The sequence below is a fragment of the Electrona antarctica genome (genome assembly GCF_951216825.1).
Source record: "Electrona antarctica genome assembly, chromosome: 5".
In the NCBI taxonomy this organism is placed as follows: domain Eukaryota; kingdom Metazoa; phylum Chordata; class Actinopteri; order Myctophiformes; family Myctophidae; genus Electrona; species Electrona antarctica.
The window spans coordinates 36,115,140-36,131,141 of NC_136810.1; the positions used below are offsets into that span (position 1 = coordinate 36,115,140).

The window sequence follows — 16,002 nt, forward strand, 5'->3', positions numbered from 1 at the left end:
CCCTTCAATTCTGTGAGAGAGGAGAGTATCAGAGCAATTCTGACCTAGAGGAACACGCACGCACGCACGCACCAAGGTGTTTGCTTGACACCCAGTCAATCATGTGAACCAATACAACAACCATCCTGTCACAACTTGAAACCTTCAACAGCAACAACAACACCACCACAGACATAGATTCACATCAGCATCTTCAATTCCATAGCAAAAAGCAGAGTCACTGAACATGATTCATTGCTACCCAGGCTTTTGGACCCAATGGAACAGCAATAGAACAATAGTCTGAATCACAGCAGCTTATACCCATCAAAGCACAGACAATAACAGGCAGCGGCAGAACATAGAAAAACATGGAGCCAGCTTACCATTAGAAGTCTTCCTCTTGACTTCTGTCCAGTAAAGTCCTTAATCAGGTCAGAAAAATCCCCTTTCCACGGTAAGTCACTCTCAATGGACATCAAGGTGAGATGATTAAGATTCATCTGGCTACTTCTCGAGTTTTCCCTGTCTCTGTTGAGTCAAACAGAGAAACCACACGTATACACCTTCAAAGATTTCAGCAAAGCACACAGGTCTGGTTCCACTCCCTGATAGCAATGCTTGCCCTCTCACAATACTGTCAATAGTGTTACAATTCCACATGTTGCACAGAAAAGCCACCTTGAGTTTGTCTCTTTTATTATTTTTTCATAATGCAATAATAATAATGATCTCTCATTCCCAGCACTTATCAATCAACTAGGGGGTCATATCTCAAAGCAAAGAATTGATGTATGAGAAATAATATTATTATATCAGTCAAGCAATATGGAGCTGCATCACCTATTCAATTCATTTGGGAACATGTGTGGATGGGAGGGAGGGGACTCACTTGGTTATGTCGAAGTTGAACTTGAAATCAGTTGTGTTGTGAGTAGCGAGGATGGCATCCCCAAAGAGAGGGCACCTTAGGCACATCTGCCTATGTCACCTCGCCAGTCAGCTCTATGCCAAGGTCTACTGCTGTGGCTGATCTCCATAGCAGGAAGTGTTTAAAGGCTCTCGTCCAGTTTCTGCCATGTGTGGGTTTTGGGAGAACTTCTTGGTGCTGGCACTCTGGGACCTCCTACAATTCTTAGAGATTCCCCTGCCCAATCATGCACGCTGGCTGTCAAGCTGAAAAAGAATGATGAATCACCATGAGGCATGCTATAAAGACGGAGCTTAACATACCTAGCATCCAAAGGTGTAAGTTTGCATTAAACATTGGTGGGGACACCATTGTTTTACATTGTCCTACATGCAGTACTACCAATATGCACAGCCATCTATTATCTCTATTACACCAATATTCCCCATTCTCTCATCTCTCCATCTAGCAATGTTTCTCTACCCAAGTATACAGTTATCCCAAAATAAATGTGTATTTGTTTACAGTTTATTTTCATTTTTTCTATTTTTATGAAACAAGCCAAATTGCATTATAAACTAAACATTCTCTTTACAATTACAGCTGCCTCCTCTGTCCTCACTTGCTAAAGGACCCAAATACAAGTCTATGTTGTCATTGACAATGACACATAATACAGTATGTATTATCTGTCTACGTCTAGGACAACATTATTGTGTGCCTATGCCTTGCCGAATTCTGAGTACTACTAATAACTTTTAACATACTGTAGCAACTATTACACTGTACATCAAAACAATTGGAGGAGACCAAGCCATTGGACCTCGTCTCCTCATCTGTTTTGTGTAGCTCTACTGCTGGCATGGATGCATTCTTAATTCTTAAAATGATGTAAAGGATGATGCAAACATTTAGGATAGCTCTGCTAACTTTATTTGCCAATTATATTAGGCTACTATTATGTATAGCCCTAGGCTCTACCATAATCTCTCACAGTCTGTATCCCACTACGACCTGTTTGCCTTTCCATGTCCTGATAAAAAGTAGGTTTTATATCTATGACTCAAACACTAAGTTGTTTGTAAATTATAATGTGAGCCTGGTTAGACCTATCAGTTCTGTTTACAGTGCATGTAAAGTTGTAAACAGGCCACATACACTTTGTGTGCGCACGCACGCACGCACGCACACACACACACACACACACACAAAACGTTATTTTCTGCAAATGCATTAGGCATAATTAAGTTATTTACTCACTGCCTAAAGTGAAATAGTTGGCAAATCAAAGCTTGCACTCTCACGTGATCGTCTGCTTCCACTGTGTTACCTATATATGCTAATGCTAACGTAGTGTTGCATGGTAGTGTTGACCGCAAGAAGAGTCCAGGAGGTTGTTGATTGGCTATGATATGATAGCCGAAATTGGTGATTGGTTCTCATTGTTGCTGCTGATAAACAGTCAGTCTAACGGTCATAAATCAATTCCTAATTTTCACAATGATTAAAATGATACCGGACAATAATTTAATGATTCCTTAGTTAATTGACAATGGTAGGGACCGACTGGGAAGGATAACAAACAAACCTACTTTAAAGCTCCCAGGCCGCTAGCATCTTCACCTGTCTGCAATGCCAATGTTGAATGTTGGAGCTCCATCAGGGCTGGACTGGATAAAAAATTCGGCCCTGACATTTGGCCCAGACCGGCCCACCACAAACCAGCATATTAAGCAGCTCAACCCACAGGTGACAGGAGTGACGCTGTGCTGCTGTGCTGTGAGTAAACTGACAACTTGGCTTTCTAACATCCCTTTCTCACAATCTACAACAATACATTTGTTACTAACATTAGGACAATTAAGTGGCGAAGTAGAAACGTGGAGAGCAGAAGATAGTGTGTTTTGGACAAACAGGCTAGTTGATTTGTCTCAAATGGAGTCTGTATGGCTGAAGATAAATGAACACATGACATCGGTGGGAGAGGAGTTATTGTGTGTTTTGGACAAACAGCGTGGTGTTGATTTGTGTCAGCTGAAGCTTCATGTGTTTGTGCCTCAGTGTGGCCGTAGAGGTCATGTGCAACCTCTTCCAGAGAGATGGAGACACTAAATCTCAGCTGGAGAAACATGTTGTTTGCATCCATGCATCGCTGCCTTGCATGATGCGTGCTACTATGTGTTGAGTCTGTCACTCACTTTGAGTGATTTATGGCGTTGTCTTTCTGTTCAAATCCAACTATGTTAACTTAAGAACTCTGGACATCCGACATATTAGGACATTGTTTATTAACTGTGCACACGTGTAGCCTATTGTATGTCAGACTGTATGTCTGTCACCCCACAGTCACAGACCGAATTTTGTTATTATCACACAGTGATTATAACCAGTTTAACTTTAATATCGTGGTGGTTTCTATAGTATGTGTATAGCCCAGGGAGGTAGACATTGGCGATCTTGCATTATAAAAGGGTCGGTGTCAGGGAAAAACGGTCCACATTTTGCAGGTGTGTGAGGCGGGGGGGGGGCAACCAGAAGATAGTTGTGAGTAGGGCAACAAAAACAGCCCTGCACAGACTGTAGAACAAATTGTAGTGGGCTAACTGCATTTTTAAAGATTACTTTCCCTTTTCCTTTTAATTGAATAAAATCTATTTGAGATAGACTTCATGATTAATCTAATACATCTGTATTTCATTTTAATAATCCATCTGTAGTAGACTTAATCGGGTAAGGATTGCTGGCTTTGCTGAGTCTGTGTTAGCAGTGTTTTGCCTTCACATCTGTGTAATTTTGCTCAAAAGTGGAGGGGATGTCCCCCCCAACTCAGCGCAAAAGTGGAGGGGATTACCCCCCCCAACTCATGAAATTTTCCGCGCACGCGCAAATACCCCCAAATATATCCCCCCCGTTATAAAATGCTATCTGCGCCCCTGATAGAAGGCAGACGCCTCCTTTGGCCTGTCTATCTATCTATCTCGGGCGCCATCTTAGGGTATGACCAGATAGTTGCGTCAAGAGGCGGCAAGAAAATGCCTATAGTCCAGGCGTCTCTTCCTGGTTTTTAAACAGCTGGTGGATTGAAATGACGTTCGCGCGCGGCTTCAACTTGTAGCGTCAGCAAAAAAACGGAAACGCTTTGCCGACACTACAATTTGAAGCCGCGTGCAAGCGTCATTACCATCCACCAGCTGTTTAAAAACCCAGAAGAGACGCCTGTTCTAGGTGCTTTCTTGACGCCTATTGACGCGTACGTCTGGGTGAAGCCACAGAAGCTTCCATGTGTGTCACAGAGCGGACGTTCGGTAGGCCAATTAGAGGCAGGTGGGGCGGGTCTTAGTCACTTGAGTGGCAGCGCTGTGTGCCTTCCGCACTTGTGCTTTGCCTGTGCTTCCATGTGATAGGTCGCTCCAATGAATTGCAGCGGCCAATGAGGTATAGCTTTTTGAGGGGCACTAGACCACCTACATCCAGCGTATAGTTACCGCCAACAAACTTCGTCTTAAACAAACAGACGTAGAGAATTCTACGTCATAGTGTCTGCGCAAATAGGCAGTCTATTTTACGTCATGATGATGTTGATGTACGATGATAAGAGCGCGGCACCGCACCCCTCACTTCACATGCCTCACACATCTCAATATTTGCCATTGACAATGAAAGGAGAAATTAGGTCAAATGTCCGCCAAATATGACGTAAATTTGTGGCAACACAAACATTAAATGCCATTGACAATGAAGGGAAAATGTACGTTAGATCTTGCTATCCAGTGAGATGTGAAGGATAAAGATAGTGATGTTCTATTGTAATGACTTATGTGAAAATATATAAGTTTCACTCTATGATCCTATAATGATACTACAGAATAACAATGTACAGTATATTCTCCATGTTACCAAAATAAAGTATAGTATCCATGATTTGTGTTGATCTCCAGGATAATTCTGCAGTAACACTTGGGAGGAAAATGTACTTTGTTTTAGCTTTAAAGCATCTGTCTCAATCTTAGTCTCAGTTTATATTAGACAAACTAGGCGCGAGAAATCTGAAGGCAGATCGATGTGTGTGCATGTATGTGTGTGTTGGGGTCGGGGTGTGTGTGTGTGTGTGGGGAGGGGGTGGCAGTTTTGACATTTTTGTCAGCTTGTGACCCACCAGTCATAGGATTGACCCATCCCATCAACGAAATGTCAACTGGAGCCAAATCAAAAAACAAAAGAAACGAACCCTCATTAGAATAAGGATGGTATCATTTCTGAAATAATACTGACAGCTTTGAGATGTCTATAAGATGCCGTTAAAAAGATGTCTATTGTCCCTGAAACCTGATGTCAAAATGCCACGAGAGGTGTCCCCCTGCCAGGTCAGTGTGGCTCTGGGGTCGGGGCTTTTGCCCCAGCCCGGGCTGCAGGCCACGGAGTGGGCCTGGCACTTCTGTCACCCACGCATCATGTGAAACTGCAGAGGGCTGAGAGGGTATAACAGGGTTAAACTGATTAGCTATGCACTTGTGTTCTATGGGTCACACAGTGTGAAGAACAAAAGTGATATTAAAGGATCTGTATTTCTCTCTTTGGTTACTTAATGCCATTGGTTCTTTGGCACACAAAAGTCAGTAAAAGATAGCCCTGACAGATACGTGCCATTTTTTTCTCTCTCTCTCTCCCTAAGTTCGGCCTTTTCTTTCCTTTCACTGTGGATATAATAAATCCTCTACACCCTGAGCCCCAATCCCCACATTCTTAACCCCATCTCTCTCCCTGTCAATACATAAACTCTTCTTTTCACCTTAAATTCTCGCCTTTTGGCTTGCGCTCAAAGTTCTGCTCTGTCTTGCAGCTTCCTTCTCACTTTCACCCACACTCATCCCTGGGAAATGTAGATCTTTTCCTGACAAGTTCCTCACTGACTGGAAAAGAAGCAAAGCCTCTGGAGATCATCAGGAGTCCTCTGCCAAAAAATGCGTGGGAATAGCCTGGATGGGAAGGGGAAGGGACTTTTAATTGTTTTTCTTTTTTTTCCCTTCTTCTTCTTTTGGAATTAGTCAGTGGAAGAAAAAAAAGCTACGATTGTTCAAAGAATTAGCTTTTCCAACTGTGGGAGTCAGTGACGGCTATACTGTATGATGTGCCACTCAGTGGGATATGAAGATTCTAATCTGCCTGTGGTTCAACACTCATATCTTTGACATTTTTACCCATGTGACACAGATTATAAATCTGTGTCTTATGATATGGAGGGTTATAGTGAATAAATCAGACCACTTTGAAGAGAGAATTATGTACTCCCTGTGTTTATGTACTTAGGAAGCTGCCTTCCACAACAGCTGGAATAACACATGCTGTATTTTTGGGTTCATTAAGAGCACAATCAGATGGTTTCCTGAGTGGAGCGTTTGGAAGTTCAGTTGTGGGGTGGAGGGTTGTGCGGGTAGGCTGGGGAGCTTAGAAGGTGTGTGCGGACTGCGGAGGAGTCTCTGGGACTTTATAGATGCCACAGGGCAAATTGTATTTTTGTTGGACAAAATATCCTGATCTGTCATCATTATACCCCAGACATACAATGTTTAGCTTGTGATACTCGTTAACTCCATAAAAAATGATTTATGGAGCCATTCATACTAATAGCAAAATACTGTTTGTATATGAGAAAACATACACATGGAATGTATGTTCATTATCTTTATGGTGAACTCGAATATCGACATGCATGAAAAGCCTTGTTAAGTAACACAAAAGATTTTATAAACTTGACATCTGTGTCCTATGAACTTATATTCTGTTTTACTACTACTCTTTTTCTGTGTTTCAGATCAGTACTTTATTCACTGTTTATATCAGATATAATAGCTATTTGTTTCAACAAACAAGTTTAATGAATATGACTATTATTGACTAATAAGAAACTCCATTGCAATGGTCTGCCCCCTAAAGAGAACCATACAAAAACAATTCTTTGTTCGTCTCTTCTTTGAGTAAAATGTGATTGAAATTTAGTTTACTGACAACCTATAAGATATATACTTAACACTGTCTAATACATTAATTGAATGTTAAAAAGACAGTTGACAGCAAGTCCAGTCACTCAAAGCCACCCCCCTGCATTAGCCAGTCAAATTCAAGCATTGAGACATGCAGTCCATTGTATATCATTGTAATATCTTTTCGATAAATAGATCTGGATTAATGTAAATTATATACATGGCGTTATTGCTTTTCTAGTTAGTTGCATTTATGCTGCCATCAAGTCAGTCACCAATATTGGAAAACAGAGAGTTTTTCCAATGTTCCTAGAAGTGGCCTCAGTAATCACATAGTATGTTGTTTCTGTCTATACACAGTCACGCTCCAGTCTGCTGATGGTTCAACTTAGCTCCACACTGTTGTTGCACAATGTCACTTATCATCTTTGTTCCATGATGGACATCAAAAGGGCTTCCATTGTTGGTGCACAATAAGCTTCCATTCTTAAAGCAGATAAGCAGAACAAAGTAAAGGTAGGGGGCCGTCAAGAATCCAAAGACAGACGTGTCTAAGCAACACTATTTCCATATTAGCCATTCTGATGGGAAGAATAGTTGAATAATCAAATCAATTATTATTATCCAAAATTATGCTGCTGCAGTGATGTCTCAAAGGGAAATGACACATTTCAAAGGTTTATTGATCAAAACTGTTCTCTGAAAACCCTTTGTTTGTCCCTTTCTATAGTTCCCAAATAATAAAGAATGAAAATATCTCAGATGATGACGCATAAGCAAAACATGTTTTTTAATTAAAATATCATCTACCGCAATGTCGTTGCTAGTACTTGATACAATAGAGTAGTAGTAGCTCTAATTGCATTATCAATGTCTCAATAAATCATAAGAAACATTTAGGTATATTTCAACCCACCTCTTCAATATTGCCTTCCCTAGCTAACCCTTTTCACTGTCTTTTAATGTTCTTAGCTTTTAGTGTTTTTCCTTTTTTCTAATAAAGTTGTTTTTATTTTGTTGTTACCTCTGTAAAGCCCCCCCATGTAAAGCGTCTTTGGGTACTCAGAAAAGCGCTATATAAGTTTGAGATATTATTATTATTAATTTATTGTAGTTATTCTTTGGTAATTTATATTACTGAGTCTCAACATACTCCACAGTATCATAGAACTAACCACTGGATAATGTGTAAACCAATGTAGACAATGTAAACTAAGATATGGTGTGAAAGTCACATATTGTTTTGTCATTGACTAAACTATACAGGAATCTGCAGTACAATTTCAATCAATTTTAAACTGTTGCGGTAATACACACAGACAAATCCTCAGTGTTATTTCAACCCTGAAAGTGTATGAACAGAACAGAACCAACAGGATGGATCCACACGTGTTCGTACACTCTCTGGGTTAAATTAACACTGAGGATTTGACTGGTGTGCAGGCAGTGGGCTGAAACGTCCACATGTGGTTGGAGGGTGGCGTGCTGGAGGCAGAGGAGGACCCCCTAAACTAGTGCCTGGGATTTGAATCACTGCTCCACAGGAAGCTGGCTGGCTGGTTTGTTTAGCTGGATGTGATTTCGAGTGGCAGGAGGGGGTGTTGCCTGGTCATAAGAAACACAATGGGGCATACTTTCTGAACACGACTAATAGGCAATAATGACGTGGCTCGAGTCCAAGCCATTCGCTGTCCATGTCTGCCGATTAAGATATGCCCCTCCTTGTTATTAATCAAATAGGGCCTCCATGTGTGCCGTTGTGGGAGAGTATGAGTGTGTAATGATGAGTGATTTCTTTTCTTTGTACTGTACCATTTTGGAAAATAGATATTATTTGGTGTTTGAGTATTGTAAAGAGTGTTGTAAAGACTGTGTTTTACTTTATCCTTGAAAGTATTCAGCTCATAGTTAAGAAGAAAAAAACATGTTTTTCTTTCAGTTAACTAAAGTTTATTGAGTTCAACTATTCTAATTCTTTCTTCCAAAAATCACAGTTGCACTCAACGCTTCATGCACAGTGCATTATCCCCCTGTTTAAGGTCTTATAAACATTTAGCTAAATGCACTATTAACATATTGAACAAACAGACAAGACGAAGAAACCCAGGAGTATCCAATTGCAGGAAATAACTTCTCTCGCTCTCTCAGTAACTGATTCCAGGAAAGGAGCTACATGAGAGGAAGAAAAAAGATAGGGAGTCAAGCATTGGGATTTAGAACACTGAACACGATAGATTCTTCCAAATTCTAATTGGAGAACAGTTGATTTAATTGGTATCCATTTGGCTGACAAAAGAAAGCAAGAGTAGTGGGCAGGCAGGAATGCCCCTGGGGCTGATGTGAACATGAAGTGGCTCCGCTCAACGCTCGGGGACGGATCACTTCCAAAGACAAACCGTGGGAGCTGGCAGGACAGATTGCAGTGGGAGGGAAGGAAAAGGGAGGGGGGGGACCAAATTCATGGTGGAGTGAGAAGCTTTCAATAGAGAGGCATCTTTATTTGGAGAAGGAGGCCATTTTAGAGGAAAAACTGGACTCTCAGTCTGGCCAGTAATGTGTAATGTGACTCTGACCCTAAGAGGACAGAAGTGGACATGGTTCATCAGACCTTGTAAACCATGCAAACCTCAATTAACTTGATCAAAACAAACTATTATTTAATCCTTTGAGCATCACAGGTAACAGCCTACGGCTACATATAAAAGTGTTGTAAATGACCATACTGTACAGTTTAGAAGATTATAATCAGTAGATAAACCTCTTAACAAATACAAATGGGTGTCATTGAAAGTAGATTATCTCAGTAACCTACTGAAGGTCCAAACACATCATGAAGCTAGTTTTAGTGTGTGTCATGCGTGTTGTAGTGTGTTTGTGTGTGCATGCCATGAGAGTGCCTGTGCATGTGCGCACGCACGTGTGTGTGTGTGTGTGTGTGTGTGTGTGTGTGTGTGTGTGTGTGTGCATGTGTCTTTGTGTGTGCACAGTGCGTGCATGTCTGTGTGTTGTTGCCTGCATGAAAAATAGAAGTCTGAGGGTTGTTGTATACTGTAGCTTGTGCAAAAGCAGAGGGGGAACCCAGGTGTTGGAGTGTTTTTACTGCCTCTACGGAGAGGAAGGGTGGGAGAGCGAGGGCATATGACCTGGAGGGGGTTCAGAGGCAGGGGCCGTGCTCGGGAGACCTTCACAGTCTGCCTCGGGGGGATACAGACACTGCTTATCTCTTCCTCCACTTTTACTGCTTTTTTATCCTCTTCCACACAGTCCAGCTTTCATTTCCCTTTCCGCCCAGTTTGGGAGAACTAGCGCTCCGGCGTTATTTCCAACAGACGCCATTGTGTTATAGATGCTGACATGCATTTTGTGGAAAGTGGAAATGCTCTTCTTTTGTCTCTTTGACTGCAAATATTTGAACATTGGCAGGACTGTAAATCTTACACTGTTGTTGCATTGTGGGATTATTCCGTCTTTAATCATCGAATGAGTGCTGACCAATTTGGACCCGGGCATATACAGTACACACATGCGCAAACACGCACACACACGCACACAAAGACACACACGCACATGCACGCACGCACGTGCACACACACACACACACACACACACACACACACACACACACACACACACACACACACAAACAATGATATAGTGTTTTTATGATGACAAAAATGGTTAGACACAAGACTTCCTGTGTTCAGTTTAAAAGCCCCTTACAATGTGGCTGTTCTTCTGCAGTGACTGCAGTAGGTTTTAATCCTCCTACAGTATATGACAGGCGTGCCCTCACCTTGCCCAGCACTTAAAGAAGCAATCTTTCAAAAAGTCCCCTTTCAATTAAAGCCTATGTGAATGTGCGTCCGCTCAGAGGAGAGTGCAGTACGCTGCGAGAGAATGGGCCCATTGCTGATGTAAATGAAGAGATGCATATCAGTGTTAATCCATTGCTTTGTAGTCACGGCCATACCCAAAGTCTGTCTAATTTCCCTTGCACTCCCTTTTTGCAGCCAGAAGTGTATCGATCGGCAGTAATTGAAGTGTACTTGATAATCCGCAAGGCAACAGGGGAGAGGGAGACCCTCAACTCTCACATCGATGCACAGAGAATGGTGCTGTGGGGTTGTGTGTATTTGAGTGTGAGTGTGTGGTGCAGAGGGGGGGTCTCTCTAATGTATGGGCGGGTAGGGCAACACCCCCCCCTTACCGCTTCTTCTCAGCTGATTAAACTCATTGAGAGGCAGACAAGTGGAACAAATAGATATAAAGGTTTGCCTGGCAGCTTACAGCCATTCAGATTTCTTCATTGGAACCGCCAGCCCTGCATCTACATGGCGTGCCTTAGACTAACAGTACAGAAGCGGATTGGCTGTTTTTGAAATGAACCATACATTAAGCATCACACAGCCGTCTAAGATAGCTCAGGTGGAAACTTTGAGAACATTTAATTGGCTATAGGGAGATGGATGCATTTTCTTTTGGACCAGGTATTACTGTAGATGCATGGTATATGATCAACCCTCTTGTTATTTGTAAGATGTAATTCAATGTAACAAAATAGGCCTACTGTTATTATTATTCAAATGCTAGAGTTGTATGTATTAAAGAGAAGTGCATTCATATCACTGTTTGTGCCTTTATGTTTATTGTCAATCCACGTATAAGTTTTTAGAATATAAATGTTTGCGCAAATGTTTCACAACTAGATTTGTTTTCATCAGCTGCAGGTGGACTCATTATTGTCACTCTAGAGCAGGGGTTTCTCAATGTTTTTGGCTGGGGACCCCCGGAAATGCTTTGGCCATGTCTCGCAAACCTCGCCCCGCCCCCCCCTCCCCACCCCCAATACAAACTGACTGCAAAAATAACCTTAATATTATTATTAATAATAATAATAATAATAATACAACTTTATTTGTATAGCACCTTTCATGACATGAAATGCAGCTCAAAGTGCTTTACAGAGCAATGGAGGAAAAAAAAGAAAAGAAAAGCAAGGCATAAACATTAAAAAACAAGAGCAGTAATGCAATACAGTGAGGACATGAATAACAAAAGATTAAAAGATCAATTAAAAGCAAGAGTGTAGAAGTGGGTCTTGAGCTGCGCTTTAAAAATGTCTACAGAGGCTGCCTGTCCGTCGGCCCGTAGAAGCAAAACGCTGCTTCCCCGTATTTTTTGTTGCCATTTCTTTAGGCAAAGCGAGCAGGCCAGCAGTGGAAGACCTTAGGGGGCTGTTTGGGACATATTTAGGCAGGCAGTCATGTAGGTAGGAAGGTGCGAGACCATTGAGAGCTTTATAGACAAGTAAAATCATTTTTAAATCAATCCTAAAAACAACCGGAAGCCAGTGCAGTGAAGCCAAAACTGGAGTAATATGTTCTCTCATCTTAGTTCTAGTTAAAACTCTGGCAAGTTGTAATCTGTCAGTTGTTTTCTTAGGCAGTCCAGAAAAAAGTGCATTGCAGTAATCAAGCCGAGAAAAAACAAAGGCGTGGATTAGCGTTTTTGCATCGTCCAATGACAAATAGGCTCTGATTCGCTCTGATTTATTTATTTTTATAATTTGGGGACTCCCCCAAAACTATTTGGTGACCCCCCTAGGGGTCGCGAGCCACGGGTTGAGAACCCCTGCTCTAGAGCAGGAGACAGTGTCTAGCCTGCTCGAACATGTTCAGCTTTTTGCACAAGGTGTTATGCTACAGTAGGTGTTAGAATACTTACAGTATGTCCTGTCAGCATTTGATCAGTGTGCAGACTGGCACTCCGGTGTAGGAACATGCCACAGTACATTACAAGATATATTTGTTTTACTTTACTAATTCAGTTACTGTATATATAGCTTGGAGGCCCTTGGTTCCCAAAGACATATACATTGATTAAGGTACCTATTAAATCACAATATGTTGTAATTTATAGCACTCAATCAAAGCATTGGTGCCTTGTCAAACAATTATGATTATGAAACACTGAATGATCCTGTCATATCCTTCTTGTCGAAAGACGTTTCTTAACTCAATCTATGCATAATGATTTGGTGCAACATGCATCATCATTTCCAAAACATGAGTATTTATTTTATTACACCATTCATTAATTTTTTTCCCTGCCAATTCCCTGCCTTCGTGGTGGAAGGCAAATGTGATAGAATGAGTAATATAATTGCAACTTTAAGTAAGTAATTACAAAGCAAATTACAATTGTAAAAAATAAGTGACAAGATGTATGAAAGTCACACTTTAAGATTTACAAGAACAGTTATGAAAGCAGTCCTGAATGGATGACTGCAGAAAAATCATTATGCAGTACATTCGACAAATGTGTCCTGATGATCATGATTGCGTTGCAATAACATACTGTAACTGTGATGATCTGATCTCTTTTGCTGCTAACAATGCTAATGATGGTGGCAGTGACAACAACATTGTAATCATCGGTGATGGCATTCATATTCAGTCGAAAGGACTACTTGTTCTTGACCGTTTTTGTTAGCACTTTTCATGTAAGATTTTGACATTCCAGATTCTTGTACAGTCTGGACTGATGTGATGTCAGTCTGTCATGTAGTGCCTGCATGTCTATATTGTCATGTGACATTTCGCCTGCGGGATCTTGGGTCTGACTGCCAAACATATCTCCTTATCTGTTTATCTACTTAAAATCAACACATGGGTTCTCAAGCTTTTTTGTGCGTTTTTGTCATATTCTAATATACTGTGTGTATAATATACACAGTATAATATGTATATCTTCTGAATTCATATTATGAATGTCAGATGTGATTCGCTGTAACAAAAAGGCTGTAACTTTAAAGTAATATTAAAGATGATGCATGAAGTAGCCTGTATACTGTAGATCTGATATTTTCAGTGTGTGAAAACGTGTGCAGCCAAGTATATAAAGCCCTAACAGCCATTATTAAATTAAAAACTTTTTTTCCAACGCTACGCCTATTAATTTCTAACTTTTGATTCCTATATGAAATATATAACAGAGTTTGATCAATTTAACACACATATATTTTTTGGACATAAACGGTGATCTATACAGACACAGCTGCGTAACTAGACGTCAGTTGGCGTGTCTGTCACGTGCAGGCTGGTCGGCTGTTCCGCCAGGCTAATATCACTGCACAGATATTAGTCTGGAACTTCAGACTAATATCACTGCACAGATATTAGTACTCTGGAACTTCAGACTAATATCACTGCACAGATATTAGTACTCTGGAACTTCAGACTAATATCACTGCACAGATATTAGTACTCTGGAACTTCAGACTAATATCACTGCACAGATATTATTAGTACTCTGGAACGTCGGTGTGGAAGATTTATTTCCAAAGGTTGGTTACAAACAGATTCAAACATCACAGCAAAATATGTCTCACTTTGAATAGTGCATGGGTTCTGATTGCCTGATTAGTCACCCAAAACTCTGGGGTGAGCGAAATGTAATTCCAGTGCCAGACCAATCTCCCCAGGGATTTCTTTTCTCCTGTAGCAGATTCATCTGGTTTTCAGGCTACACTATCCATGCTTTCCCAACATAAGACTGGGGTCTTATGTTGGCAATAAAACAAGGCTTTTATTGGGTACGCCCTAAAATTAACATGTGGTGTATGAATCCGACCCGTTTCTTCAAGTACGTCTTGGAATAGTTTGTTTGGTATATCCATATTTTATTCCAACTCGTAGTAACTGGCGAGACTAAATGTAGAAACACAGGCCCTCCGAGGTGGAAAGCATGGTGACGCGAGGTTACTGTCTATGCACTATAGCAACTCCTACAGGTTGGTTGGGGCTGTTCGGAGCGGAACTAGGGATAGCATGTTCCTCTGCATGTGTTACGCCCTCTTGATAAAACTGTCACGTGAAAATAAGTGGCTAGCGTGTATCGGAGGAGACACGTGGTTGCCTACACCCATCCGAAAGACCAAACAGCTAATAACAGTAATAAGGACTAGGGTATTGAAAATGAAAAAGAACAAAAAACTGCAGAATCAAAAGAAATAGAAAAAATACAATCTCTACTGTTCAAGACGGTGCTGCCTTCATTACATTAATGTCTCTCTAAAATATGTCCACTTCGGTAGTAAAAAGAAGAAAAATCTTCCATTGATATATCTAACCTGTACAGTACACACAGCTGTAGCCTAATTCAATTGTGTTTCCATCGTGCTGTTTTAATTCCAGTAATCCAAAAAGATACATATTGTCTGCAGAATGAAACCTGCTTCATCACAATGAAAGGACGCAAATTTACTAATAGAAAAAGAATTCTGTGGCCAGGTCGTAAGATAGGCCTCAAATATTTAATTGCTATGAGTGCTGATAAGAGGCTTTAATCATAAGTTATTGGTACGGTAAAGCCCTATCGGGTGCCTGGATGTGGGGTTAGGTGAAAGGACAGGGCTGGAGCCGCCATTTACTGCCCATTTATCTACTCTCTCCACCACACATCTCTCTCCTGCCCCTTCCCATTCAACCTATAAGCTATCCAGCGTTTCAAGACATTTGTCCATTATCTTGGGTGTTCAGTACCGTTTTGTACTTGGACGTTGAATACATTATCTGAAAAATGTCCCTTGACTAGACTTGTCTCTGGGCCTTTAAGCCTCAAGTCTTTTCTCTCGCATAATATGCAAGTTTCAAATATAATTTGAAACCACAGCACCTCAAAGGCCCTTAAAACAAGGCTCCAGACTACCCAAAACAAACAGGTCAGGCTACTACTTGGCCTCCCTCCCCGAAGCCACCTCACCCCTGCCCACTTTGACAGGCTGAAATGGCTTAGGGTTGTCGACAGAGTTGCATCTTGCAATGGGTCTGGTCCACAAGATTCGCTACACCACCAAGATACCCATGTACCTGTCGAAATAGTTTCTTAATGTCAACAAAGTTCACACCCACAACACCAGAGGGAGTTCAACAGACCATTTTCAACCCAGATTTGGCACAAACAAGGGACTAAATTAATTTTGCTCCTATGCCACCAAAATGTGGAACACACTACCAACAGCCATTAAGACATGCAAATCCCTTTGACTCCTTCAAAACCGCTCTCAAAGGGCACCTACGGACGGCTGCAATTCGAAACTGGCCCCCGTAAAATCTGAATCCCCCCGCCCCC

General features: G+C 41.3%; 1 protein-coding gene across 1 annotated transcript in view; it reads right to left on the minus strand.

Annotated features, from left to right (window-relative positions):
- lysmd4 (LysM, putative peptidoglycan-binding, domain containing 4) overlaps nucleotides 1-2,272 on the minus strand; it is a 205,027-nt gene extending 202,755 nt beyond the window's left edge. Inside the window, exons 1-3 of the mRNA XM_079502190.1 lie at nucleotides 2,150-2,272; nucleotides 872-1,155; nucleotides 366-510 (exon numbers count right to left, since the gene is read on the minus strand). Coding sequence (XP_079358316.1) covers nucleotides 366-510; nucleotides 872-957 — 231 coding nt within the window. The 5' untranslated portion in view covers nucleotides 958-1,155; nucleotides 2,150-2,272. The remainder of the gene's footprint in view (nucleotides 1-365; nucleotides 511-871; nucleotides 1,156-2,149) is intronic.
- Nucleotides 2,273-16,002: the final 13,730 nt, after the last annotated feature.